This window comes from Tenrec ecaudatus, chromosome 5 (assembly GCF_050624435.1).
Source record: "Tenrec ecaudatus isolate mTenEca1 chromosome 5, mTenEca1.hap1, whole genome shotgun sequence".
NCBI lineage: Eukaryota > Metazoa > Chordata > Mammalia > Afrosoricida > Tenrecidae > Tenrec > Tenrec ecaudatus.
The window spans coordinates 29,025,591-29,053,202 of record NC_134534.1 but is presented as its reverse complement, the minus strand read 5'-3'; the positions used below and the strand labels follow the sequence as shown (position 1 = coordinate 29,053,202).

Genomic DNA, 27,612 nt, shown 5'->3' with positions numbered 1-27,612 from the left:
CCAAATGTCTGCATTTCACTCTCTGAGAGCCTTAGGTTGCAAGACTGGCCATTCAAAAGCCCCAGTAGCTCCTGGGAGAGAGACAGACTTTCTGCCCCATAAAGAGTCCCGCCCCGCAGCCCACAGGGGCAGTCTGCTCTCTCGGACCAGACCGCAGGACTGGGAGTTGGAATGGAGTCGATTTCATCTGGTTTGCCTAGCCCTCTGCTTCTTTAAAAAGAATTCCAAGCGGTTGCTGGCATTTACATTATTCATGTAGGTATTGCCCCCTTTGTCCTGTTAGAATGAATAGTTTCCATGGAGTTCTCTGTATTGCTCTATTTCCAAACCCCGCCTCTTATTCCAAGCTCAGTAAGCATGTGCTGAATGAATGGAGTCACGGGTGCTGGGAAGGGTCTCGGAGGTGCACAACCAAATGTAACAGGGGCCACTCATCCCCCCCTAGGCCTCGCTCCTCCAGCTAAACCACGCAGGTGATGGATATTTGCTGACGATTACTATGCTCCAAGTACTGACCAGGCACTTACTCAGCATTAGCTCATTCAATTCTAACAATAAACTCTACAAGGTGGGCAGTATGCAAGCCCCCACAGTCCAGATGGAGAAACGGAGGCACAGGGAAGTGACGCAGCTCCCTCGGGGCTGTGGCTCAGAGCCAGGCTGAGGTCAGGACCATCCCCTGCCGTGACTGGGTCCTTTGGTCTCTCCTAGAGGTGGCCGCCCACCGTGTCTGTGCACTTTGAACTCTCTGTCCTCACTTAGGCGAGCTTAAGGCATGGCCAAGGGGTCCACCCATCTGCCTTCGCAAACACACAAAGTGCAAGTCCCATGAAAGGAAGGAGAGGGTGGCATCCAGGAGGGGCAGGGAGGACAGGGCGATGGGTGGCTCAGGTGAGTGAGGGAGAGGAGGAAGAAGAGAAGGCTGGAATGACACAGAGCCAACACCTGGAGCGGGCTAATCCCAGGAAGACAGACACAGGCCAAGCTGGGTGACCACAGGAGGTAGGGCAGGGAAAATGCTCATTTCAAACCACTGTCTCACACACACACACACACACACACACACGTGCCGAAAAGCACTTCAAAGAATAATATTATCTCCCAGTCAAAAGTGATTCGGGCCACCCTATGGAAACGCGAGGCACAGGACAGTCTCCATGATTACAGAGTGGGGGTGGCAGGGGGCAGTGCCTACTTGCGTGTAAAAGCGGGCCTCTTGCTTCCCACCGTGGACATATGGACCTCAGGAGCGGAAATGCTGCCCGTGCTGCTTGAGGAGCTAAAATCGGCTTCACTCCCTGGAAAACAAGAGGACAGAGAGAAGCATGAAGGAATGGAAACCTGAACCCCGCTGGCCAGTTCCCCACCGCGGACAGCATGCCGCCGGTCAGCCTGCCAAGGTCCCTGGCTCCGTCTGGCCACTCTCTCCGCGAGCAGCAGGCGTCCAGGGCCTGCAGGTTTTCTGTGGTTTCCTCCCAGCTGAGCAGGAAAGGCCCAAGCACAAGGACAGCATGTTGGAACAGGATGTAAATACAGCGCGGCAGCACAGAAAAGCTGGTGTCACAAAGATGCCCGTGTCCCCCTGGCCATCAACAATGAACCAAGAAGTGCCCGCCTGTGTGTGCCGGACTGACGCTCAACCACATCCCTGTGCCAGCCCACACTGCAGGCCACAGGGAAAGATGTGGATCAGTCCCCAAGTAGTTTTTCCAAGAGAGTTTATCTTTGGGCTTTTGTTGTCAGCGAGGCATGCTGGAATCTGGCACTTTAGGTCCAGAGACAATTGGCCAGTTATAAGCAGCCCAGGAACACTGCCCAGGCTCCAGAAACTGCCTGCACCAGCACTCTCCGATTACTGACTTTCTTGGACTGCAGGCTCGTTTTACTATTAACATCAGAACCTTAGCAAAAAGCAGCACTTCAGCAATTCCAAGCATATGAAAAAGACAGACAGAGACTATGATGGACGCTGAGAATGATGCTGAACTTCGAGGCTTAGTTTGGTATGGGGTGGAGAAAGCACTGTTTGTAAATGTACGAAGGTCATATTCAACCGTGAGTATAGATTAGGAATGAGTGTGCAAATTATAAGGAACCCTGGTGGTGTTATGTGTAAGCACTGGAACTCTGAACTTCAAGGTTGGCAGTTCAAACCTATCAACCACTCTTCAGGAGGAAGTTGAGGCTACCTGCTCTTGTAGAGAAAAACAACCCCCGTCAAGCCCTATGTTTCTATGAGTCTGAACAGACTTGATGGCAGTGGATCTTGTTTGTGTGATTACAGTGGAAATAAGTTGTGTGATGTTACAAGTTATAAAGAAATGCATGTCTAACAACAAAAAATGAATCTCCATAATTCTGAAATAGTAATAATAGAAATACTCCAAGAGTGATGAACAACAGAAACATGGATGAAGGGAGACAGTGGACGGTATAAGATATAAAAATAATAATAATAATTTATCAAGGGGTCATGAGGTTGGGAGGGTGGGGGAAGGAGGGGGCCAAAGAGGAACTGATAGCAAGGGCTCAAGTAGAAGGAAAATGTTTTGAAAAGATGATGGCAACAAATGTGATACAATGGATGAGCTGTAAGAGCCCCTAGTAAAATGATTGATTAAAAACACATACACAGCACTCCCATAGATTTTCTGGAGAAATAAGAAAGCTTGGAGAAGCACGCTAGAACAATGGTGTGAAGCCCGATGGTATGGCATGGTGGCTAAAAAGGGGGTGAAATTCCACCTACTTTGGGAAAATAAATCTAGGCCAGCAATTTCATTTGATTTTAGAAAAATAGAGTCTAAATCACTTACATTTGTAGTAAGCAATGAGAATGCTTACTATGACTTAGGTAGTGTAATACACTATTATTTACAGCATTGAATCTAAAATCCATCCATCCTACTGTGGAGGATGCTGAAGCTGAGTTGCCCAAGACTTGCAAGTGATGTACCTTACCCAGGACCCAATCCCCATGCTCCTTCTCCTGCCCCAGGCTGTGTGTCCTCAGGAAGGCAGGGCAACCGGAGTGGCATCCAAATAAACCATATGCCACTTCTAGGACGCCTGGTGGCGGAGTGGTTACGTGTTGCTCTGCAGGACTGTAAAGGGTCACAGTCTTGGAGACCCACTGGGGTGGTTTTACCCTGTCCCACAGGGTCAGTGTGTGTCGGAATTGACTTGAGGGCAGTGAGTTTGGTTTCTACCACCGTGGCTACCAGCTGCCACCAGACTGTGACCCACTGGGGAACAGATTCCTCTGAGTGAAGAGTTTTGTTCATTGTGCTAGAGGGACAGGCATGCAGCGGTAAGGCCGAGAGAGAAAATTCCTGGCTTCCAGAGTTTCTACAACACCCCTCACAAAGTCCAGACTCTTCGGGGAGGAGACCGAGATGGACCCCACAGTAAAGGCAAGGGTTCTGGCTCACAGAACCATCCTGGCAAGACTAGGGTGGCCATTTATGAGGACTGCGCTCAGCTATCCCTTCTGGATTCCAGAAACCTTGTCCAATGACGTCATGCACCCCTAGAAGCTCCCCGATCTTAATTAGTCCCCTCTGAGTAATGCATGGGCTAAACTGTCATATTTTGCAACCTCGGGGATTCTTAATTTGTAGAGCTAGCTAGTAACATACTTTTCCTGACAGCCTTGTCTGCTAGTAAATGATGGGGTAGGTTATTAAATAAGGGTGGGCCGTTTTCAAAAATAGATCTTGTGGTTATAGCCAGCAGGTAAGAGAGCATTTTCTAGTGTACACTGGTAACTCTGACATACCCAGTTTCCATTCAACTCCAATTCTCCCACACAAAACATCTAGAAGGGGGACAGACAATTGCTCAAAAGCCACGGTTACTTCATCCTGCCTTTGAAGGGTAGCAATTATGTGCTCCGAGCAAAAGGGACAAGGGTGTTCCACACTTTATTGCCACTGGAATGATAGTTGGTCACGTTTGCAAGGCTTAGTCACTTCATTCCAGGGCTTTTCTATCTTATCTTCTGCACATTTGAAAGAGATTAGGAGAGTCACTAAAGGGACCCAGGAGCTACTCCTGGCCCTATTTTATTATGATGATGATATTTTAGATGTTTTTATTTTTTAAATCATTTTATTGGGAGCTCTTACAGATATAGTAACATTACATAGTTCCATCACATCAAGCAGTATTATATAATTGCTACCACAATCAGTTTCAATAACATTGTCTTTCTTCTTGAACTCCTTGATATCAGCTCCCCTTTATCCCATCCTTCTCCCACCATACCCTCCAGGAACTCATTCTTTTTATTTTTTTCTTCCTATAATAGTGGGGGGTTTTTTGGTGCCATATCTCACACAATCTAATCTATCCATTCACATACAATCCTGTTGTTCGATCCCATCCAGGGCGGTTATACAGTCATCAATGCCATCAGCTCCCCATTTTCTCCTCCCTCCTCTTTCCACACCCTCAGGGAACCATTACTCCTGTTACTGTTTCTGAAGGGTCATCTATCTTGACTTTCAAGTACTGAATGATCTTAACTATGCAGATGAACATATGCAAATCTAATCCTGGTCCTGTTTTAGCAATGTTCTCCTGCTGACTCCATGAGACAGAGCAGACTTCCCCGTTGGGATTCCTATGTTCACATCTGTACAGCACGGACAGCCAGGTCTTCCTCCACTGGAGCTGCTGGGGGACCTGAACCAGCAATCCTGCAGTGAGCATCCCAGTGCTTCATCACTGCACCATGAAGTCTTTGTATTTTAGTAAGATGGTAGTGGGAAACGTATATGCTTCTCTGGTACAGTTTATGATTTTATAAAACATAAATAAGGGGTAAAATGGAAATCCTATTTTAATATGTTATCTGATATATTCTCCCCATTTACCAAGGGAAATAATTAAGAGGATGACTGGAGACCTGAAAAGCTTCCACTTATCTATGAGTAGGAAACAAGTAAATAGGTACTCTCGGTCATTTCCCTTAAACAGTGACTGCAACAGGAAACTGTGGGTGCTGCTGTTCAGCGCTCTCTCAGGACACCAAAATCAGACAGAGAAAATACTTAACCCACAGGCACAGGAATACTTAAGTCACATTGCCAGGGCCCAAATCCCACTTCTGGTACAACACAGATGTTGGAATTCTTATACCTCCTTGGGCCTCCATTTGCTAGTCTGCAAAGTGGACATGATATTCATAGAATCTGTCTTAACAGGGTTATCGAAAGCACTAAATGTTTGTGTCTAGAAAAACACACGGCTCACTGTAAACTCTCAACAGATAATAGATATTATTAGGCTACAGAGGTTAAAAACACAATAGTTATGATAGCATATCACTTCTTTTGTAGAACACTTAGGAAGTAGCAATGACAAGACTGTTGTGGTCTATAATCCCACGGCCCAACCTAACAAACACCGGTGACCGTTTGGTAACCAATTATTTGGCATTTACGCTATGTTATTATGTAATCTACTTATTTTGCTCTTAATACTTTAAAACATAGCAGTTTTTTTTCAGTCAGTCAATGCATAGGTGAGTTCTTTCCAATTTTTCTATTATTAATAACAAGCCATCCTATCCAACGTACGTATATAAATTTACTTATTTTTCATGACAGTACAGGACATACAAGGTAAGGAAACTCATCACTCCCTTTTACAAACTGGGTTAAGATAAGTCAAGTAGAGACAGGTCAAGTGGCCTGCTGAAGGTGACTCAGCTAGTAAGTAATGGAGCTAAAACTGGAAGCCAGACAGTCTGCCCTCAGGATTCCTGCTCTTACCAGGTAGCCAGGTGCATACAATCTAGCTCCTTGTCCAACAGTATCCTTGGAATAAATTTCTACAAGTGTAAGGGCTAACTCACAGGATATGCTCCATTTAAAGGCTTCACATCATATTCCACAGGGATTCCACCTCATTTTTGTGTTATGATATAATTTTCGAATGTATAACAATTAGTCTGGGTACCCAGTTTCTGCTGCTCGGTGGAGGGGAGGGCCGTGATGATGTGGAAGGCCCTCTATGAGTTGAACGGACACAGCGCCTGCTGCAATGGGCTCAAATGTCAGAGTAATTGTGAGGGTGACACAGGACAGTGCAGAGGTTCCTTCTGTTGTGCACAGGGTTGCTTTGGAGCCAAACGAACAACAATGAACAATAACAACAACAACAATGTAAAACAATGCACCCATCTGCCCATTGCGTAGACACTCAACAGACAATCTGATGTCACCAGGGATACTCTGACAATGCTGGCCATTGAAGACTTGTGCTGGAAACCGAAACACAACTAACATCGACGCATGCCCAAGTCATCCTCTCAATACTGCTTTTGTTTCTCGTCAGCATTGGATTTGATAGGCTGCATGGGTTGGTGAAAGGAGATGCCAGAATTGAACAGAGAAGATGAACCTGGATTACCTTTAAGATACCTTCTGATGCCAAAGTCGTGGCCACTTAGCATCCACAGTAGAAGGAATGCTCCCAACTCTCAAGAAGCTCTGCTCGCTGGTCTCCGGGAGGACTGCTGCTTTTCTGCTTGGGAGTCCTTTCTTCCGGGTGCTCTTGCCAGTGGTGTTGCTTTTACTCCTAAGGTTTAGGCAATATGCAGCCTGGGCATGCCGTGTGAAGGCTGGGCGATCAGAGAAGGCATCCGACATGGAAACAAAGAGTATGTGCCCAAACTGACTTGTTTAAAACACTTCCTGGAATCTGGTCTCCGAGGGCGCTAATATTTCTGTTCGCCTTGAGGACACATGTGTACAAGCCTCACACATGAGAGCATCACAGAGCTGGGCCTTGATTGCCAGGCTTCTGACAGGGGAGCAGCCCTGCAGCCTAGCTAGCTGCTTGAAGCCATCCATTCTAAACTGGAGATTTCAGTGACCCCCAACTACATGAAGCCATTGGAAACCCACGAGTTCAATGACCCCAAGCCTCCCTCATCCTTTGTCTCAGCAAAGCTATTAAATTAATTCAGGTTGGCCACCTATACCCCCATTGCAAGGAGAAGCTTCCATTCCCTTCCTCTGTCCTCACATGGAGATCTTTCACTTCAAGCCTCCAGGGAGAAGAGAGGAGGGACCATTTCACTGGAGCCCAGCAGAGCCAGCAAGGGGCAGCTACAGGGAATGGCGGATGGCACTGTCTGAAGCAGTGACCGTAAAGTACACAGGAGAACAGCTGCCGAGATGTGGTGGTCCTGCCCTAAGAATCTAAAATGTGCTGCACGGTCTGAAGAGGTTTTTGTTTTAGCTTTCAGAAAGCACGTCCCTGAATTCCCTTATAGATGTTTATATTGGAAAGGGAATATTTGATCAAAAGATCAATAAATTATTGAATACCCTCTCCATGTAGCGCCCCCCACCCAACACACACATCTGGTTTTTCAGATGAGAAATCTTTCTTAAAAAAGAACTACAGCCATTATTTCTATCATCATTTTGGAAGGGATTTAATCTTCATTCTGATTCGTACTTAATGACCAGAGCTTCCATATACTTAACACATATGGAAAGCTAAAAAGAAGTTCAAATAAAAATACTCCAGAATGAATAATATGGTAAGAATAAATCCAAGTACTTAAAACTGCTTATGGAAAAAGAACAGTGAAAAGCAATGACAAATAATATACTGACAGACAATACTTAGAACATATGATGGGAAAGGATTCATTTCCTTAATTTAACCAAAAATTCACACAACATGCCCCCCCAAAACTATCCGAAAAATGTAAACAAGCACCAATAGATCACGGAAAAGAAAAATAACTGATGATATACAAGGAAAGTCTCATAATCTCATTCATATTAAAGACATAAATGAAAATAATTAGACCCCCACCCCACCTATCAGGGACAGGCCACAGAGGAAAGTCAGGGAATGGCGGTTCTGAAAAGGGCCTTGGGAAATGGTACTCTGGGAGGGTGAGTGAGAGTGAGAACTGACACGGCCACCATAAAACAGAAAATTGTCCTGCTGGGAATTTTCTCTGGAAATAAATGTCCAGAAGACAACCTAACTGTCCATCAACTGGAACACCGATCATCTGCCACCGTGGACAGGAGGGACGTGAACCTGTGTACACCGACTTGAAAAGAAGTCAAAGACTTGTCATGACGTGGGGGGAAACCAAAACAAGGTGCAGAACCGTGGGTACACAGTTTGCCTCTGTGTGAATGAATCTCCAGCTGATACATAACCTGCCTTATGCAAACAAGGTGTCTCTTGAAGGACCAACAAGTATCTGTTAGGAGTGGCTTCCCTTGAGGATAGTCAAGTGGGGCCAGAAAACCCTTATTTTCATTTGATCTTTTGAGCCATTTGCTTCTAACTACATGGGCATTACTTTTGTTATTAATGTATACAAACAGGAGGGCAGTAATTTGGCAATTTTTTTCTTTAAAAAATGGTAGCATCATTTTTAAGGAAACTCATTCAACAAGCAAAGTAATCAAGTCATATTATGTAGCATTTGAGAGGGCCTTGGGTCAGATCTCCTGAGGTGGAAACTGAACATTTCCTCAGTTTCTATGCTGGGCCCTAAGCAAGTTACTTACTTTCTCTCTGCCTCAGTTGCAGCATCTGTAAAACGGGGATGAGTTTGATAAGGGATTATGGGAACTGAGGTGAAATGTGCAAAGAAACCTGGCACGTAGGAAGCATCTAATATTAACGCACCTCCAACAACTTGATTCTGACACATACTTGTTACTGAGTAGAACTGCCCTCTGGGGTTTCTGAGAGTTAAATCTTTACAAAAATAGTCTCCTCTTTCTCCTGTGGAGTGGCTGTGGGGTTTGAACTGGTGATCTTGAGGTTAGCACCACTACTGTACATAAACCCAGGTTATTGTTTTATTTCTTGTTTGCACGGTGGTTGCAGTGGTTTGAGGGCCACATGATTTTCCAAGCATTCCCATGCCTTTCTCATAAAAGCTCCACAACAGACTATGTCTTCTCCTGCTTATGCCAGGAGTATGGTATACAAAATCACTCTGAATGTTTTTTGGCAAGTCATTCTTCAGTGGCTCATTGCTCTCGCTTTCTCTCTCTCTGTACAAAACAGGCATGTCTAGAGATCCATGGGTCTCAAATGAACTTCCTGCAAAACTCCAGAAAGCTCTAGAGCTGTCGTCCCTGGGCCGGTTCCCTGCCTCCAAGGAACCCTGGGAAAAGGGTGACACTAGCTCCCAGCTGGGCAAAGGGCAGTCCGAGCTCTGGTGCTTGGAAGGTCTGGGAAAAGGAGAGCTGGAGCACGTGTGTTGAGTGAGAGGCCTTCAGAGGGCTAGGAGGGTTAAAGACAACCCCACCAAGTTCCTTTATTGCTGACACCTGTTCTTGACAGAAATTCACGCCATCCACCTGCCCACCAAAGCCAGCGACTGAAAGGAGAGGGCGGAGGATGTTCAACCCCGTGAGAAGTTAACGATGTTGACCAGAGAAGACGGCAAACGTTAATACGGAAACTAGTAACTTTCCATAGGGACCCAGGGTACATCTTGTCTTCTCCTTTGCCCGCTAAGGGAAAGGTAAGAGGGGCACTGGGCAATCCGAGGAAGGCTGCAGGAAGGAGAGGAGGAACTCTGCCAATGCCACGTCTTGCTGTGTGGCTTTGGGAATGGCCACCCAGCCTCCCTGGGCTTCCTCTCATCCACAGTAACAAAGACACACATGGCCTGGTTAGGTGGGCAAGGTCGGCCAAGAGCAAACAACGCTAGAGGGAAAGAGCCGTCCGTACAACCTGAAGCCCTTCAGAAGCTTCGGCCCTGCATTTCCCGGCATTACCAGAAGGAGGTGCCCATCTACAAATCCACACACCCACAAAGGAAACAAGCACTAACGCCTGGCTCCGCCCCTCACCAGCTGTGTGTCCTTGGCAGAACTGTTGATGGACCTTAGTTTTCCCCCATTTAAAAAGGTCAGTGGTTAAACGGTTGTTACTACTAGAGACGCACTGAGTGCCTGCCACGCGTCAAGTTCTGCACTGTGCAAGGGTAACCGGCATGCCTACCTCATGGGGTTATGACACCAGCCTTATAATTATCATTACCAGCCTTATAAACACCAGCCTTATAATTATCATTAACGGGGCACTGATGCCTCAGGCTCCCTGGGCACGAGGCCCACCTGGGAAGGTTAACAACAGGATGGATTTCTGGGCCTCGCTCAGAACGTCCACTGGACGAGCTCTGACGTGGAGGTTCTCATGGCTGCCCGTCTCTGCTGACGGTGGGCTGGGCGCAGGCTGGGAGGAAGCAGCTACAGACTGGGGGGAGTACTCGGACTTCCCCTGCAGGTTCTGTCCAGCTGCAAGCCCTTTCTCCAGAAGGATGGGAAAGGTGAAGGAGCAGACGCAAAGGTGAAAAGCCAACAAGAGAACTCAGTCACGGGAAAAAGACGCCGAAGGTAACAGTGCAGCACGGACCTGTGACTCCACAGCTCTCCAGAGACTTTCCTGGGCAAAGTGCATTTTCAGGGAACTGGGGTGGGGGTTGTGGGCTACTCTTCAGGGAATTAGAGTGGGAAACATGGCCTGCTCCTCTCAGTTGGGGTGGGGGGGGTCATAGACTACCCCTGAGGGAACTGGGGTGGGGGCATGGCCTGCCCCCCAGGAAACAAGAGTGGGGGACATGGCCTGCCCCTCAGGGAACTGGAGTGGGGGACATGGCCTGTCCCCCAGGGAACTGGAGTGGGGGACATGGCCTGCCCCCCAGGGAACTGGAGTGGGGGACATGGCCTGTCCCCCAGGGAACTGGAGTGGGGGACATGGCCTGCCCCTCAGGGAACTGGAGTGGGGGACATGGCCTGTCCCCCAGGGAACTGGAGTGGGGGACATGGCCTGCCCCCCAGGGAACTGGAGTGGGGGACATGGCCTGTCCCCCAGGGAACTGGAGTGGGGGACATGGCCTGTTCCCTAGGGAACTGGAGTGGGGGACATGGCCTGCCCCTCAGGGAACTGGAGTGGGGGACATGGCCTGTCCCCTCAGGGAACTGGAGTGGGGGACATGGCCTGTCCCCCAGGGAACTGGAGTGGGGGACATGTCCTCTCCCCCAGGGAACTGGAGTGGGGCATGAAGTACACTTTAAGCACCTGTTGTTTAATATGGAGCCAGGTTCAACCCAAAATTCACATGCTTAAATGTTCATCTGAAATCCTGCTAGGTTACTTCGAAGTAGGCCCTGCTTTGTGGTCCTTTTAATCCTGTTTTCAAGAAGGATCAACTAGGATGGGGCAGGAGGTGTCAAACACCATGGAGCAAACCGATCCTGCATACTCTTCATTCGAGTTAGTTCCTTAGCTCGAAACTACCTTTGATGTGGCTGGTGGGTCCTTGGCAGACCTGCTGGACATCCCTCAACGACCAGTTCTTGGAAGGGACGCATCCACAGTGGCGATGTGGCCACCGGAGTTATCTTGGAGGCATGGTAATAAGAGGGCAAGTTCTTTTTAAAAGTATTTAAGGCTTCTTCAGGTTCCTTATTTAAAAAAATTTCTTGTAAAAATTTGCTGAATGGAATTCCTGTCCCTTTAAAAACTCTAGCTGGAAAGCCTGCTGCTTCTGTTGTTTGGCAAGAAGTGTTTCTGCAGCAGCACTTCCCACAATGCAATGCCTGTCCTCCATGTCTAGCGTGAAGAAACCACGGGGACGGGGGCAGGAGCAGCTGTGACAAGGAGGAGGGGCGAGAGTGGGTCCAGGGGCCACAGACGCAGAAAAGGTAGTGCTTGGCTTTCTGTCTCTGACTTGTCTGGAGTATAAGGGACAAGAAACGATGGGTATTTTTGGAGCGTTGCCTAACTTCCCACTCTTCTCCGTGCAGTGGTGCTGTGTGTGTGCGCGCCACCCCAGACGGCGAGTGGCACGCAGGAAAGAGGTACCGCACTTACAGCTCGCCACCTGGGTGGTCAGCAGGGCTCTACCACAGCACGTTGTGCACTGGCTCAGGAATTCATGCACGCTTTACACACAACACACACGAGGATGATGTTTAGTTAGCAAACTCATCTTGAGGCAAGTTTCCTATTAAAACCACCAAAAAAATCATATTCAGTGGTTAGCTTCCTCATCTTCTTTGGTAGGGTCATCCAACCTTCAGATTATAAAATATTTTATTTTGGATACTTCAATCACTGGGCTATAACAGTTTTGCATCTGGGGAAAATGAAGTCACCGACTTGCGGAGCAGCAGATGAGTGGAGAAAACCAATCAGTAAAAAGTACACAGAGACCGACATCTTCAAGGAAATATTCATTCTGGGATATGTGCTTTCTACTGGAAATGCATTTAAGGGTTGTTTTTTAAACAGTAACCTTCTGCCATCATTTTGACTGTTTCCCGAATGACAAATCAATAAGAAAACCCTGTGCACTCTGAGAAGCGCAACTTGTCCGTGCAGGAGCCGGCAGACGCACCCTTGGCCTCTCGTCCCCCCTCACCATCAGCATGTGGGATCTTCTTGGGGGCACCCTGGTGCTGGGTTCACAGTCCCAGAGATGGGCACCGAGACGATGCCCGACACCCAGCGCGTCCCTGCCCCTCGCCTTCCGAGGCCAGGCCCCACCCCATCATCCTGACACCGCTCCCCTCGCTCCGTCATCTCTGCCCCCTCTCTCTTTTGCATTCAGTTTCCACTAAGTTGGTTCTCAGTCCCCAGGCAACAGCAAACCGAACATGGAAGCTTTCCATGCAAGGCGCTGGGGGGAGAAGGCATCCACGCAAGGCGAGACGTCCTTCATTCGGGATCGTCTCCCTACATGTGTCAGATCGATCCTGCCTTCGGAAAGGGGCAGGTGTCCCGGGAGGGGGCGTACATTAGGTGCTAAAAGAGGTCAGCAAAGGGAAATGGTATTTCTGCTGGCAGGACGGGCTTCAAGGAGGAGGTACATGGACGCCTAGCTTTGGAAAGGGTGATTCTGGCCGGTGGCACATGGAGTTGGGGAGAGAGAGGCAGTCGGGGTGACAGTAACCCCAGATGAGAAAAACAAGTCACAGCAGGAAACAAGGTGCGGCAGGGCTAAGAATTTGACTTCACCCAAAGAATCAGTCAAGGAGAGACCTCTACACCTGGGGTTACTGCAACACAAGTGTCTTTGATGAGGCCGCCAGACCAACACCTGAGGGTTGGTGCTGGTGGGGCTAGCAAGGAAAACCACCCGGGGAGAAAGCAGCTGACTCTGGGAGGCCCAATCAAAGCTCGGATAAGGATATCAATCTATGAACATGAGAACTGACCCCAAGTGACTGGGTTATACATGTAATCCACTGAGATAAGAAACCGTTGCCTGCGCAAGGGAAGTACAGGGACAGTGACTTACTGAATGGGGCTCTTCTAGCCAGTCTCTAACTCCCACCAAATGACCTTTCCCTGCACAGGTCTGGGTAAGATACTGATGGGATTCACCTGGGAGTAACTGGAGACATCATTCACTGGAATGCCCTGCTGGGTATAAAACATGCCGGCTAAGAAGCTGGAGCGGGGGAATCTAACTACTAGCAAGATCCAGGAGTGTAGCATGTCCTCTGGACCCTGAGACGTCTGCACAGTGAACCTCCTGGATCCAGAAGACACCTGTGACATCAGAAGCAGAAGGCAGAGCATGAGAGAGCGAGAGCGAGAGCGCGAGTGGAAGACTTCCCAGCCTCCAGGGAAAGTTGAGTGCTTTGAGGCCAGAGACTGGCCTGTGGAGGGGGGTTCCTCTGGGTACTTAATTTTAGTGGCATTCTCTCAGCCATTTATTAGCCTCCCTGTAGGAGCTTGGTTGGCATGACCTGAAGAACAACTGCATGCTGAATGTTTCTTATCTGCATTCCAACCTGTTAATATCCTTTTTTAAAAAACAATTTATTGGGGGCTCATACAACTCTTATCACAGTCCATACATATACATACATCATTGTATAAAACTCATCCATACATGTTATATTCTTAATCAACATTTTAATCAGGAACATTATTGGGACCTAAATGAAAAATTAGATGGTTGTTTGAGGCAACTTGGGAAGGGAAGGGGAGTGGTGGAAAGTCTCTTGTGAGTCTCAGAAATCCCTGTCATGTAATTAACACAGTCCAGAACTTGGCTGAGGAATGCCTCGTTCCAAGGCCCAATGCTGGACTTGAGTCACAAATGAGGGAAATATCCAAACTTTAGGACCAGTCCCACTGTGCGAGAGCACGAGAGGCCACTGTCTTGATTCTCATCTAAATATTTGCATAAGGGGTGACCGCTTATCACTTCAGAATGTCTTTCACCATGCAGTTAAATAACTAGGCCTGTGGAGTAGAGTAAGCAATTGTGGGTTAAAACTTAAGCCACTCTCTCCTACTAACATCCTAATTATCTTCTGATTCTGCTAAGGCAGGAGTCCAGAAGGAGCAGGATCAGGATCAGCATCACTGGGGAGCTTGGTCACAATGCAAATTTTCCACACAGACTTAGTGGAAATTCAGAGACCGGGATTGGACCAAGTAATTTGTGTTTTATTTAATAGGCCCACCATGCTTGCCTGATAAATACGACCCTTTGAGATCCACTGCTCCACAGAGCCCAGAGCAGCTTCCCCGAGGGCTGCTTCTGAGACAGAAAGGGCAGGAGGTGGGACTGCAGCTGAGCGTACAGAGGCACGCCACAGGATGCATCTGGGGACCCTGTGTGCGTTTCCCATTCACACCGGGTCAGCTGCTCAGAGGACATGGTATAATGCGGGGACTAGTCAGGCTTCATGTCACCGACCCTGTGATCTGACACCTGGGATGAAGAGCTGCTTCTAGTTGCAGAAGGGCCAGAGTACAGATACCTGTTCTTTTACTGACCGACAGTGTGACCCCAGACAATCACGGAGTCTGCTCCTCACACTGAACAGGGATGTGCCCAGCACATGAGAGTGTTCTGAGAATTAAATGTTAGAGTGCAGAATAGAGCGAGTATACGAGAAGTATTATCATCATCATTAGCCTAATTGTCAGTAGTTCAAACCCACCAGCCTGCTCCTGGAGAGAAAGATGAGGCTTTTGCTACTGTAAAACTGTTATGCATCAGAAACCCCACACAGTGTCTCTGAGTCAGAATCACTCGTGGGCGGCAGGTTTCGTTCGGTTTTGGTTTAATTACCCACGGATTTGCTATGTCTGACATTTAGCTGAATTCTTGCATACGGACACCACAAATTGTGTGTGCGTGTGTGTGTTAAGGAGGTAAATATAATATGGCCGCTAATATGGCTGAACTGAAACATATGTGATGATGTTAGACGACACAACCTCTAGCAAGGCTGCGTGCCGCCCAGTTCCAAGTGCTAGTGCACGTGAACACATTTAGTCCTCGCACCACCTCTGTGATACATGGTCCCAAACTAGCAACCTTACCATCACCTGGGAACTTGCTAGAAATGCAAATGTCTGCTATGGACGACGGTGCTTGTTCCTGTTTCCACGGAGAGTAGAATTGCTCCCTAGCGACCTCAAGGATGCCAAGTTTTGGAATCCGATCACCAGGCCTGGTGAGGCGCTGACAACCCAGTGGGGGTGGGAGTGGGGAGTGTAGTTCTACTCTGTCCTACACAATATGTATCCAAATAGACTCAATGGCACCCAACCACGGCCTTTCCTAGAGCAGCCTGCCAGGAAAGGCTCTTCCCTCACTGCTGAGGGGCTAGTGGGTTTGAGCCCATGACCTTTCTGTTAGCAGCTAGGTGCTTACACACTATGACCCTCGGGCTCCTTCTCTCTAGCCCCACCCCGCCTGAGCCAACAGATGCGCTGCCACTTCCTGGAGGTGCAGCTGGGCTCCCGGTTTCTCTATTTGCTGGTCTCTCCTCCAGGATGACTGTTTCCTTTCCATTCTGGTCTGTTAACTACTGCCCGTTCCATCAGGTCTCTGCACAGCCTTTGACCTTCACTTCCTCTATGAAGGAGATGAGGCGCTCGTCCATACCCGCTCCCCCCCACCCACCCCCATACTTTAACAAGCACTTAGCACACTGCACTGCAGAGCTGCCTGCTTCCTTGCGTTTCCCAGTTCACCTGTCAGTGCCAGGTGTTCATCTTTGAGGCCAGTGCCCAAAGCAGCCAGGGTGTGGCACACAGCAGGTGCTGCCGCCTGGCAGATGCCTTGCACTGCAGGAAAGGACCCTCCAACCTCCTCATGCAGCACGGCTCCTGGGAAGGGTCTCTCTAAGTTCCCGTTTTCTCCCACTTTCTTAGGTTGATCACCAACCACCAGCTGCCACTGCATCAGTCCCACCTCCTGGCAACTCCACGTGTGTCAGAGACCAACTGCCCCATCATGCTTTCAATGGCTGATTCTTGGACACTTCTTCCGGGGGCTTGCATTTCAGCCTTTTGGCTAGTAGCTAGGTATGTTAAGTGTTTTTGCATTACGTAAAGACTTCAGATTGGGCTGATAACTTAGTGGTCTTTATAATCGGGGTTTAAACAAAACATGAACTCTACTTCTAACTCCACCCTGTTTGCCCCAATCCCTTCAAATCCTAGTTTTCTGCCCGGGTTACTAAGATGCAAATACCATGCGCACCTCTGTCTTGCTCATCAAAGTGTCCCTCGGGCCAAGGACAACGCCTGCCACCTAGTAGACACAGGAGAGTATGACCTGAAGATGGGAAGGGAATCTTATTTATCAAGCGAGGAATGGAAAAACTTAACACAAATAATGGTGGAATAACTGTCACACATTTTCCAGAAATTAAAAAGGAAAACATGTCCCAACAACATGAAGCTGGGCAAAAAGTACACCAGTTATCCAAGCAAAGTAAAAGGTGAATTCTAAACATCACCAACTGGATCTGTGGATGACCTGTCAATAAAACCATTAAAAAATGTTAAGTTTGGTGATCTCCAGTAGCATTCTAGAAAAGATCCCCTAAAAAACCAAGTAGGAGTCCGCACGAGTGCCCCGGGAACCAGAAGTGCAAAACCACTTCTTTCCCTGAGAGTAATGATTAGGGATTGCCACATAGCTCACACATCTGGAACCCGGCAGACGCTTAGTGAAAACACTGAGGATGCTCTTAGGAACAAGGCTGGCATGTGTGCCTCGGATGGAATCCCAGGTCAGTGCCAGAGCATGTTGACTAATGGATTGCCTGTCAACCTCGAGGGAAATCTTCAGTAACGTGTCACCTGATTCCATCCTTGCCCTTATCCTATTTCACATGCTTTATTAATGACCAGAGTGAACACATGAAAGGTCTGGTGTTAATGGCAGACTAGATTACGCAGACGTTGAAGGGATAATAGACACTGAACAACAGAGCCAGGCAATGTCACTGGTCACTGTATATTAAGAGCCTGTACTGCCAAGAACACGACATCTTTTATCTCCTCTTATACCAAAGCCAAATGGGTAAAAGAGGAAGAAATGAAGTTCTCAGTGGTGGTGAGACTAGCCTGATTTCTTTGGTGACCACTTTGGTGCCATGTGGTCAGAACTGACACAGATCTAAGAGCCCAATTCTGAGGGGGATACATGTTCAACTTCATTGATTTCAAATACGGCCTGGTCCAGACACTGGGCTGAGGGAAACAAGCGGCGAAGTCCCTGTGCTCAAAGCTCCCCCCAGTTGATGAGACACACAGACAACGAGGCTACAAGGCTGAACACGATCAGTGCAATCAGAGACCGGGCACCAAGGAAACTGGAGAAAGCAGTACTCTCTGCTAGGTGGGTCCAAAAAGGCAGGAGAACGTGTCATGGGAGCAATGCCATTTGAAATGGGCCTTGGAAACGGGGAGAATCTGAGCAAACGTTGATGGTGGGCTCTAGGGCAGACCTGGAGTGGAGGGGCTGCATGCACTGAACTAGAAGAGGGAAATCCAAAGGTGTGCTGGGAATGCATTGAGTCGTTTCCTCGGCTGGGGTATTCGATGGAAAATGCAACTGCATTGAAGGCACAGAGTTGCAGAACGTAACAATTACGCTAAGGGGCTTGGCTCTCGGAAGACAGGAGGCAGCACGATGATGACTGTGGAAGCAATATAAACACAGCAATGATCCCAGAGGAATCACTGGGCGTGGCACATGGCTAACCAGAGGTTGGAGGATCAAGTTTACCCAGAGACCCCGGTCCTCAAGGAAGAAGCGTGGCACTGACCTTTTAAAAACCCAGCCACTGGTCTACCTTGCCATGAGGTGGGGCTCACTTGATGGGAACTGGGAAGCTCTTTTTTTGTGACACTTTCTCCTTTTATTTTGATAACTTGCTCCCTCCTTTCTTTCTTTTTTTTTTTTTTTGTGTGTGGGGGGTGTTCTGGGAAAACCAGAAAACCTGCTAGACAAATTCTAAAAGAGCTGTAATACTACTCCCTCCTTTCTTTGGGAACTTCTCTCTTTGCCCTCCGGTCCTGGTGAGGCTGTCAGTCCCCATGCTCCATCCCTTCTTTTTCAGTATATTTTATTAAAAAAATAATTTTATTGGGGGTTTGTACAACTCTTATCACAATTCATACATCCACCCATTGTGTCAAGCACATTTGTGCATATGTTGCCATCATCATTCTCAAAACATTTTTCTTCTATTTGAGCCCTTGGTGTCAGCTCATTTTCCCCCTCCCTCCCTCCCTCAATTATCAATTACCCTTGATAATTTATAAATGATTATTTTCTCATATTGACTATAATGTGGCAGCAGTATCTGGAAAATATGCCAGCTGACCATTACAATTCCTGGAAGGGGTGGATAGGATGGAGAAAGGAGCTCTGACCTGGATCCATTTCCAAACACAACAGGAGAGGTTCACAATTTTCACAATGGTCTAAGGCCTGGCAAACAACAGGAATTTAGGACTGGAAAATGTATAAGTAAAGAAGCCCTTCTATCTTACACTCTTTGCTCCAGTGTATGGATGAAATAGAGTAATCCCATGGAGATACGCAGAGTTTCTGCGTGACCCAAGCGGGGGCAGTCCAACAGGAATGGGCTCAATCAACCGACGGGAAGCATGCCTTTTCGTACCCACACTCTACCGCCTGAGGACTATGGGACATTTTGAATACCATGATCAGAAAGGATTGAGAGGCCATGGTAGGTCTATGCTAGATTTACCGCAGCCCAATCTTCCATGAACATGTCTTTTATTTCCAAGCATCAAAGGCAATGCAATAAAATAAGCTGGTTGGATTCTGGCCATTTCTGGCATCTCCACAGAGTGAGAACAAAAGGAAATGGGAGGCTCGGTACGGGTAGGATTTGTTTTCATTCTGGCATGTGTTCCAGGAACAAAAGTGAGGAGAGCAGGGGCTAGGTCATGAGTCACCTGGAAACGCTTCCAGAATTCTAGGTAGTGGCAGGCTCTGGAAGAAAGCAGTTACCGCAGCTCGTGGGGCTCCACCGTGGGACACCTGGTGTAGATCTTTGGAGCCGGGCACCTGGCCCACGAGGGAGCGTACATCGAGAATATTGGGCCCTTCTGTAAACACTGCAGCCTTCAGGAGCCAAGGGTGTGTGCCATGGTGGAGGGGGCCAGCCTTTCTGCAAACAACCCGGGCCTCACCCCCGTGAGCGCCACCATTTCAGTTCCCGTCTCTGTCTCTCATTTGAAAATGATTTGAACTCTCAAGTCTTGGGACAAAAAAGTTTTTAACCACCACGACCCCACCACCCAAATGTACTCTACTTTTTCTTGCGTGCTTGAACGAAAATGAAGCACATTCGTGATTGGATGAAGCTCCCATTTCCGTGGGATGGTTTGGATCTCAGCGCTCACTGGTGTCGGCACCAAGAACATGTTCCGGAGCCAATCCTTTGCCCCTCGGCTGCCCTGCATCCGGAACTAGTTAACTTTTACATTTGAGTGCACTCCGTGTCCTCTGCTTCTTTCCACCTCCTCGCCACCCACAAGAGTGGAAAGCTTAAAGCAGATCGTTACCAAAAGGAGAACAAAATCCAGACCACCACTTTGGGGCCACTTGTGTGTTTGAGTGGCAGCAAATGGGCAGCTCTATGAACGACAGTTTGAAAGGACCCCAAACCAATATTATGTGACTAACTTCCAAAGTCTACAAGGATCCCACACTCTACACAAAGCAACCAAGCCAACAAACAGGCTGCCCTCGACTGATGGCAATGCCACATGCGCTGGGACAGAATTGCACTCCACAGCGTTGTCGATGGTTGGGATCTTTCCAGAGCAGACTGCCAGGCCTTTCTCTCACAGCACGGGCAGGGCAGATCACAGTCACCAACCTTGCCAGTAGCAGCCAAGTGCCAGTGCTAAGGGAGGCGACGGTGTTTAAGTCAACAACAATGGCCCGTGGGGTTCAGATCCCCAAGTGCCTTTGCAGGTAAACAAGTAGCCAAGTGCAAACCATCTGTGTCTCCCGGGAGTCATCCAGGTAACCCAAAGAGACAAAACAAACCCAGTTCAGAAGGAGCAAACCACGCCTCTTGGGCACAGAGAGCCACAGATATTTCTTCTAGGCTTTGGGGCAAATGCCTTCATTCACAAGACACCTTCTGAAGACCTACTAAGTTCGAGGCGTGATGGTCATTATGGAAAGTGCAAAGGCAAAGAAAGCAAGATTCTGGGGCTTGTCTTACGAGGTGGTTACATTATTTTTGAAGTGTCAGGAAATGACAAACCTGAGTTCAATACAGTGGTTTCCTCTGGAATCTTGGCAGAAGGCGGCAGGCAGCATCACTAACGCTAAAACTTACCTATTGTTAACTTTGTGCGGATGTATATGTTGTATATATGAGGGGGCTTCACAGAGTCTGTGCGAAATAGAATGAAAAGACGATCGAATCTTTCCCATGAATTTTCCGAAGCCCCTCAAGCTATTTCCATGTATCACATTCCATGTATAATATTTTCAAAGATATAAAGGAAACAGAAAGAATTTAGAAACAATAAAATGATTATGAAGAAACCAAAGGAAATGGGAAAAAATAAACCCAAACATGGTCCTGGTCTAGAGAGGTTCACATTTCAGTAGAGGAAAGAGCTACAATTTAAAAAGAAATTAAGCATAACAGGGCAAGTGACCATGAAATTTAAAACGAATAGTAAGGTCTAGAGAGTGTTGAAGTCAACACAGTGACACGCAAGGTTCAGATCCCCAAATGTCTCTGCACACACACAAGCACCCAGTTTCACTCCTCATAAATGTCAACAGAGCGTTCCGCCCTTCAGGTCCTTCCCAGTCCCAAGGTGGGCTACGTGTTGCTCTTCTGCACACCCATGACACCCTATACTTTTCCCTGGAAACACATCACATGGGTGCAGGATCCCCTTGTTCACTGCTCTATCCCAGGGCCTGGCACACAGTAGGCAACCAGAAGTAGTTAACAGACAAATGCGTGGTGGCACTGAGTTCAGTTTCACGGTGGCTGCGACTGAAAAGGGTAGAAAGGCCACCACAGGGAATCCTCTGCCAAACTCAGAAAAAGCCAGCTCGGCACAGGCAGGCCCTCTGTATTGGCCCCGGTCTGCTGGGCTTGGCAGTCCAAGAGAGGACGGCCTTGTCTGCAGATCCGACACCATTGTTCTGAGTGCACTGGGGCTTCTCAGCCTGCGACCTGGCGCCTTCATTTGTCCCACTAACTACGAGGGGGAAAGCATTGGATGTCCGGCAGTAACCTGTATCAGGTTCAGGCACAGCCTCCACCTCTCAAGCACAGCCAGGTCCGCCAGGAGTCCCGGCAGAAATCAGATCGGCCTTCCAGAAGACTGTAGTGTGGGGCCTGCCTATCTCAGCCACGGAGCCAAGTACAAGAAGCCAAAGGCCCAGTGTGATCCAGTTTCCCTGAATGATGCTGCTGCCACGACAGGCAAGGGAGCATGTTGACCCTGAAACGGCTCGTCCGCCCCCCATGCAAAGGGACTCAGCAAACAGCAGTGTTAGCTGAGACCTGAAACTCTTCTGCAGATGCCAACAAAAGGATGTGGCCCCCACGCAGGACTGCAACACCCAGCGCCTAGCAAGTACTTGACAAACCGCGTGAAGAATAACAATGGAAGAGAAAGTAGGGCATTATTTTGGTCACAGACGAGTAGCATGCAAATAAAAGGTCACCATGCTAGTGGGCATGTTGCTCAGGATTAACAGAGAAGATGGCACATTCCAGCTAAGGGTTGTGCTGCATCTGGAATTGAGTTTAGCAAGATATTCTCCACACGCATCGACATACATTGATTTCTAGGCTTCAACCTCTAGAGGGCTTATTTTAAAGCATATTATATAAATGCACCCCCACCCCCGAACATTTTTTTTTTAATTTCAAGTGGGTTGAGGTAGCCCTTGTAACACATGCCTCATTCTTTCCAGGGCAAGCAGATGGAGGAAGAGAACACGGCAGCAAGAAGAAATGGAAAATGAAAATGACATTAAAATAAAAAGAAAAGCCGCAAGATATAATTTGGGTCAATGCCTCACGCGTTTTAAAATCAGCACCAGCAGGCTCTGCACATATGGCACTGGGTTTCTGTTTTTCTTGGCTCAGATGTCACAGAGGATTAGCGCAAGAGGAAACATCCCAGCACAGAGCCTATTTTTATACAGATTAATCAATCATTTCCCCTCTCGCCCTCTCCCATCCTTCCCAAACTCTCAATGAAATGGGACGCTTTCATTTTTTCACACTAGGCCAGGCCCTGCACGCTGAGCTGAAACAGAAGCCCTATCAGGAAAGGTGGGCTTAGAAGTCGAATTTAGATTCTCATGGTCGAATTTAGATTTCTATGTCAAATTACAGAAATTAACTAGGCTTAAGCTAGTTATCCGTTTTATGGGACATATCGACTGTGTTTTATTTTACATATGTGTACGCAGTTAGCAAAATGTAAGCCACATGTTTGTAAATAAAACAAAAAATACTATGTACCCATCCATTCCCCTTTGGGTCCACTACCTTCTCATGAGCCTGGATCTCACAACGCCAAGAACACAGTATGTTCTTAGTCTCTCACAGGAAAGTTGATAGGCTAACTGGAATGGATGTTGTTAGGGGCCACCAAGTGCCTTCTGACTCACACAGCCGAACAAAACAGCAACAATGCCTGGTCCTGCACCATCCTCATCTTTCAGCCTGTTGTTGCAGCCACTGTGTCAATCCATGTCCCAGAGGACCGCCTTCATCACTGACTCTACTTTACCAAACATGATGTCCTTCTCCAGAGGTAGCGTGCCCAAAGTATGTGAGCTAAAGTCTTGCCATCCTGTCTTCCAATGGAATACAACGAAAGATCTGTTACAGGTTCACTCGCGACTATTCGGCATTGATGATGATGTATATGTGTCGATGAATGTGTCACTGAGTTATCAAAGCAGCCTATTAGAGCCTATTTTTGTTTCTATTATACAGCGAGGGATGTTGTTTTAGAGAGGAGATCCTGATATTGGAAGGTAAATAATTCTTGGCTAAATAGGCACAGTCTCAGAAACCCACAGGGGTCGGTTCTACCCTGTCCTATAGGGTCACTAGGAGTCAGCATTGATCTGATGGCTGCCGAGTTTGGATTTTTGTTTTTTGCTGATTTTCAGACGGGGATGCAAATTCACCACAGATAGAGCCTAAAAGGGAAATGGAGCTCTATATATTCAAGAGGTGAAAGACCTGAGAGCGCATACTGCCAAGGCTGTTCCCAGGCCTCTAAAACCACGATCTCTACGCCATGGTTCATTTTGCTCCCAGGCCCGTGCCCCGCTCCATCCACTGAAAGGAACGACGTAACATTCTACGGGACTTATCCAAAGCTGGACCCCTGTGACAGAGCCCAAACCAGGGTAGTCACTAGTCCATGGTCAAAGGGAAGAATCTTTTCATCATTTTGGATCACGAAAACTGAGGGAAATGGATCTCAGAAAGACCATTATTGCATGACCTCACTTACATAAAAAGACATGATAAAGCAAATGCATGGAGAACCGTTTGCTAGTGGTTAGCAGTGGGGAAGGAGCGGGGAGAAAGGGGAACTAATAGTGATGGAAATATATTGATTAAGGGAAGGGTTCCACAGCTGATGATTGTAAATATTGCCCAAAAGTGATACATTTGTGAAAAACGAATTGGTAAAAAAAAATGTACGATAGATGTATTTTCAATAAAAACAAAATACAAAAGTGTAGCTGCTAAGACGGCTTACGTATGGCTAGAACACTCGTAGGACTTGATTTCTTGGTTTACAATTTTAGGGGCATGGTTTCATGGGCCATGGCAGTTAACTGGCCTAAGAACATGTTTGGTGCCTCTGAGCCGCCTTCAGGATTGCCGAGTAATGCCTGGCATCTCAGAGGCTTGTAAGGATTCATGTAAGGCACAGCAATTGGTCTGTGTTCACCTGAAGCAACTGAGGAAAAAGGAGCTTCAAGAACATGAGGAGGATATGAAATGTGTTGGTAATTGCCTCCACAACAACGGTCCCCCTCCCCTTTGACAGGAGAACAGTTTCACTATGCCTAGTATTACCATTACTGAATATATTTATTAAAGCTTCTATATTAGAATCCTGATCAAAAGGGGGCAAACGCGGAACAGAATTTCCAATTCTCAAGGGCTCCAGCCCTGGAGTACTGAACATTGGATGAGCTGAAACTGTTGCCCTGAGATAATTGAAACCTTAAGCCCCAAAATAACCCCTTTAAGTCTTCTTAAAAGCAAAAAGGGGTTAGCTTAACTAGTGAAAAATATCTGCCTTGAGTCTCCTGTTCTAGGAACAATCTCTGGGATTAAACTGACACTCCTCAACCTTGCTGCCATCAAGCTGATGCTGACTCAGGGTGGGTTTCTGAGCCTAGCACTCTTTACGGGAGTAGCAAGCCCCATCTTTCTGAGTAGCAGCTGGTTGTTTCGAACTGCTGACCTTGCAGTTCACAGCTCAGCGCACAACCACTATGGTACTAGGGCTCTGTACCTTGGCAATAGCAACCTCTAAGATTAGATAGGATCTTCAGTGGAGAGTGAGCATAGATTGAGAGAATGCTCCCAATTTAAAGAATGTAGTCCATGCCACTAAACAGTGAATGCTGAGTGTAAGAGCTACAATCAAACAGTTGGATTGGTGTATGTTTTGGTGTGTATAATCCCTCAGAGAAAATAAACTAAAAAAAACCCAGAAGGAATTGTGTCCGGATGAACATTTGGGAAGATAACATCAAATAGATTGTCCTTGGCCTGAATGGACTTGAGTACAGAAAATAAAAAGAAATCTACCGTCTAGTATAACATGGTGTACTTAATCTTGAACACTGATATAAACATATTTGTTTAATATATGTGTCACTTTGTTTAGAACGTCTAGATTCCAGCCCTCTAAAAACCTTAACTTTACACACCTTTAAAGTTACTGAACTACGTTTGGGGTTATTGGATACATATAGTCATTGTTGTTGTTTCTTTTGTTGTTGTTTCTATTAATGAATGTTAATCCATTGCCCAGTATATGAAAAACACCGTGCAAAGACTCATGTGTTCCACAATGCTGGAAACCCCATTTGATCTTGGAATGTACAGTGAAGTGGAAATATTAGATCAAATGAGATAATAAAACACAAATCCTCCTCCTGCCAATTTCATGGACACGCAGAGCTTCAGAATGTCTACTAGATGCCATGTGATAGAAATAAATTAAAACTGGCCAGAGAGATGTGCTCTGAATAATTTCCATGGTGAACTGGCAGACAAGACTCTTCCCTAATCACATGAGCAGCCCGGCTCTCTCTCGATAATAAATATGTAATGTCTCAGCCTACACAGAGGCCCATTGCAAACTAGGTGCGGTGCCAATTAGCATTAATTGCGGCTGCACTCATCTCTGTCTACAGCGCAACCCTGGGGAAGGCCGGATGTGCACTTACAAATGCACCGCGAAAACCTTAGCCCCCGATGAGCATTCGAAGATGTCAGCACCCATACGCAGTCCTTTTTGTTTGGGCTTCGGATTGTATAGACAGACTCAGAAAGGACCAGAGATATTTAAAACATAGATAGGTGACAGATAAATGGATGGATGGATGGAGAGACTGGTGATAGAGAGCTGTTGTCAGGTGCTGTAGAGTTGGCGTTGACTCTTCGTGGTCATAGATATAACTGAACAAGATACTGCCAAGCTCTGAACCATCCTCAAACTTGTCTTGTTTGCGCCCATTGTTGCAGGCACTGTGCCAGTCCATTTCATCAAAGGTCTTCTACTCTGTTTTGCTGACTCTACTTCAGTTAGAAAGATGATAAGATGACTGGATGAGCATGCTCTTTGAAGGCTTACTCTAGCCTCTGCATCCAGCATGTGTGAAAGGCGGAGTATGAAATGTGTCTGAGGTACATTTTTATCCTACCACATCGGACTTTGATCTTCCCCCAGCTCACTTTGCACACACACCAAGAGCACATATCCTCTGTGATCCAATGTAATTGTTTACTTACTGTGACTAATACTACTCACTTAGCAGGTAAGCTCCGTCGACTTTCATGGCAAACACTGTCCCAGCCAGCAGCCTCCCGTCCCAGGCTGGGGTAGCCCCTTTGCAGGAGCCCTGTGTGCGCTGCTCATCACTAGTGGAGAACAGTCTCCAAGTGGGGTATCCATGGAGACCAAACCTCCTGCAAGTGCTGGGCAAGGAAGTTACTCTGCCCGGCACCATAGCAACAGGAGGCAGAGAGGAAGGCAGGCAGCCTATCAGGGCCGAGCACAGAACCTTCTCCCTGGTGAATGCAGCATTTCAAATGAAACCCCTGCCCTCAGGAATGGATACAAAGCATGAAGGAGCACCAAATTACCAAGTGGGAGAAAATGCCCACACAACCGCCACGGATAATCCCTTGACAATGTTGGAGACAAACACTTAGCATCTTTCCACAATGATTTCAATATCCCAATGGGCAGGGAAGAAATTACATCAAACCCCACACGTTTGTTCCTAAAATCAATGGCAAGCCTGTGACATGCGGAGGCAAACGCTTGGTGCACAACATGAATCCCGGCTACTTACAGATGCAAGGCACTCTGCACACAGGGCTAGCCAGGAGGGAGGAACGGGGGAGGCTGGTGGTTTGGAAGGGACAAAATGGAATCTGGGACTCTTGGGGACAACTGCCGCACATCCCTTCCAAACAGGAGTTTGTTCTGAGTAATAATGTCTATTAAGCACACCCTCAACCCAAGCCCCCCTGTACGTCAGAATAATTACTACTAAGGAGACGTCTATGATAATATAGGACCAATGCAGACGAGATGGTGAGTGAACATTCGGGTGCATAAAGGATGTGTTATCTGGGAACTTAGCTTCCCTCATCTCATAACAATGGGCGTGGTTTGCGCTTTGAGGACACACTGCCTACCAGGTAAACATGGTCCCTCGGAGCACAGCCCCCTGCCAAATGCGGATGCTAATTTCTACAAAGACACAGATGTGCATGTTCACCTGGGAGGATAGGTTAGTTCTCATGTGATACATAAGCCCTGCTGTCTACCTAATGTATTTCTAACGGCAACCTGGAAAGGCTGATATTCCTCAATGCTCCCTAACCCACACATGCAATTATAGTTGAAAAAGACTAAAATCCTATGTCCTAAAAAAAAAAAAACAACGCAAAAAACCAACACACCACCAAGAGCAGAGACTAAATGGGACACATCAAATGTCACCCAACAAAGAAGATGGTGAAC

At 47.3% G+C, this 27,612-nt stretch overlaps 1 protein-coding gene and 1 non-coding gene across 2 annotated transcripts in view; both read right to left on the bottom strand.

Moving 5' to 3' along the window:
- SYBU (syntabulin) overlaps positions 1-27,612 on the bottom strand; it is a 78,254-nt gene that overhangs the window by 12,786 nt on the left and 37,856 nt on the right. Inside the window, exon 4 of the mRNA XM_075549350.1 lies at positions 1,196-1,298. Within this exon, the coding sequence (XP_075405465.1) occupies positions 1,196-1,298 (103 nt within the window). The remainder of the gene's footprint in view (positions 1-1,195; positions 1,299-27,612) is intronic.
- Positions 18,252-18,312, bottom strand: LOC142449553 (U7 small nuclear RNA). Its single transcript, XR_012784702.1, has one exon. It is a non-coding gene; the product is annotated as a U7 small nuclear RNA (small nuclear RNA).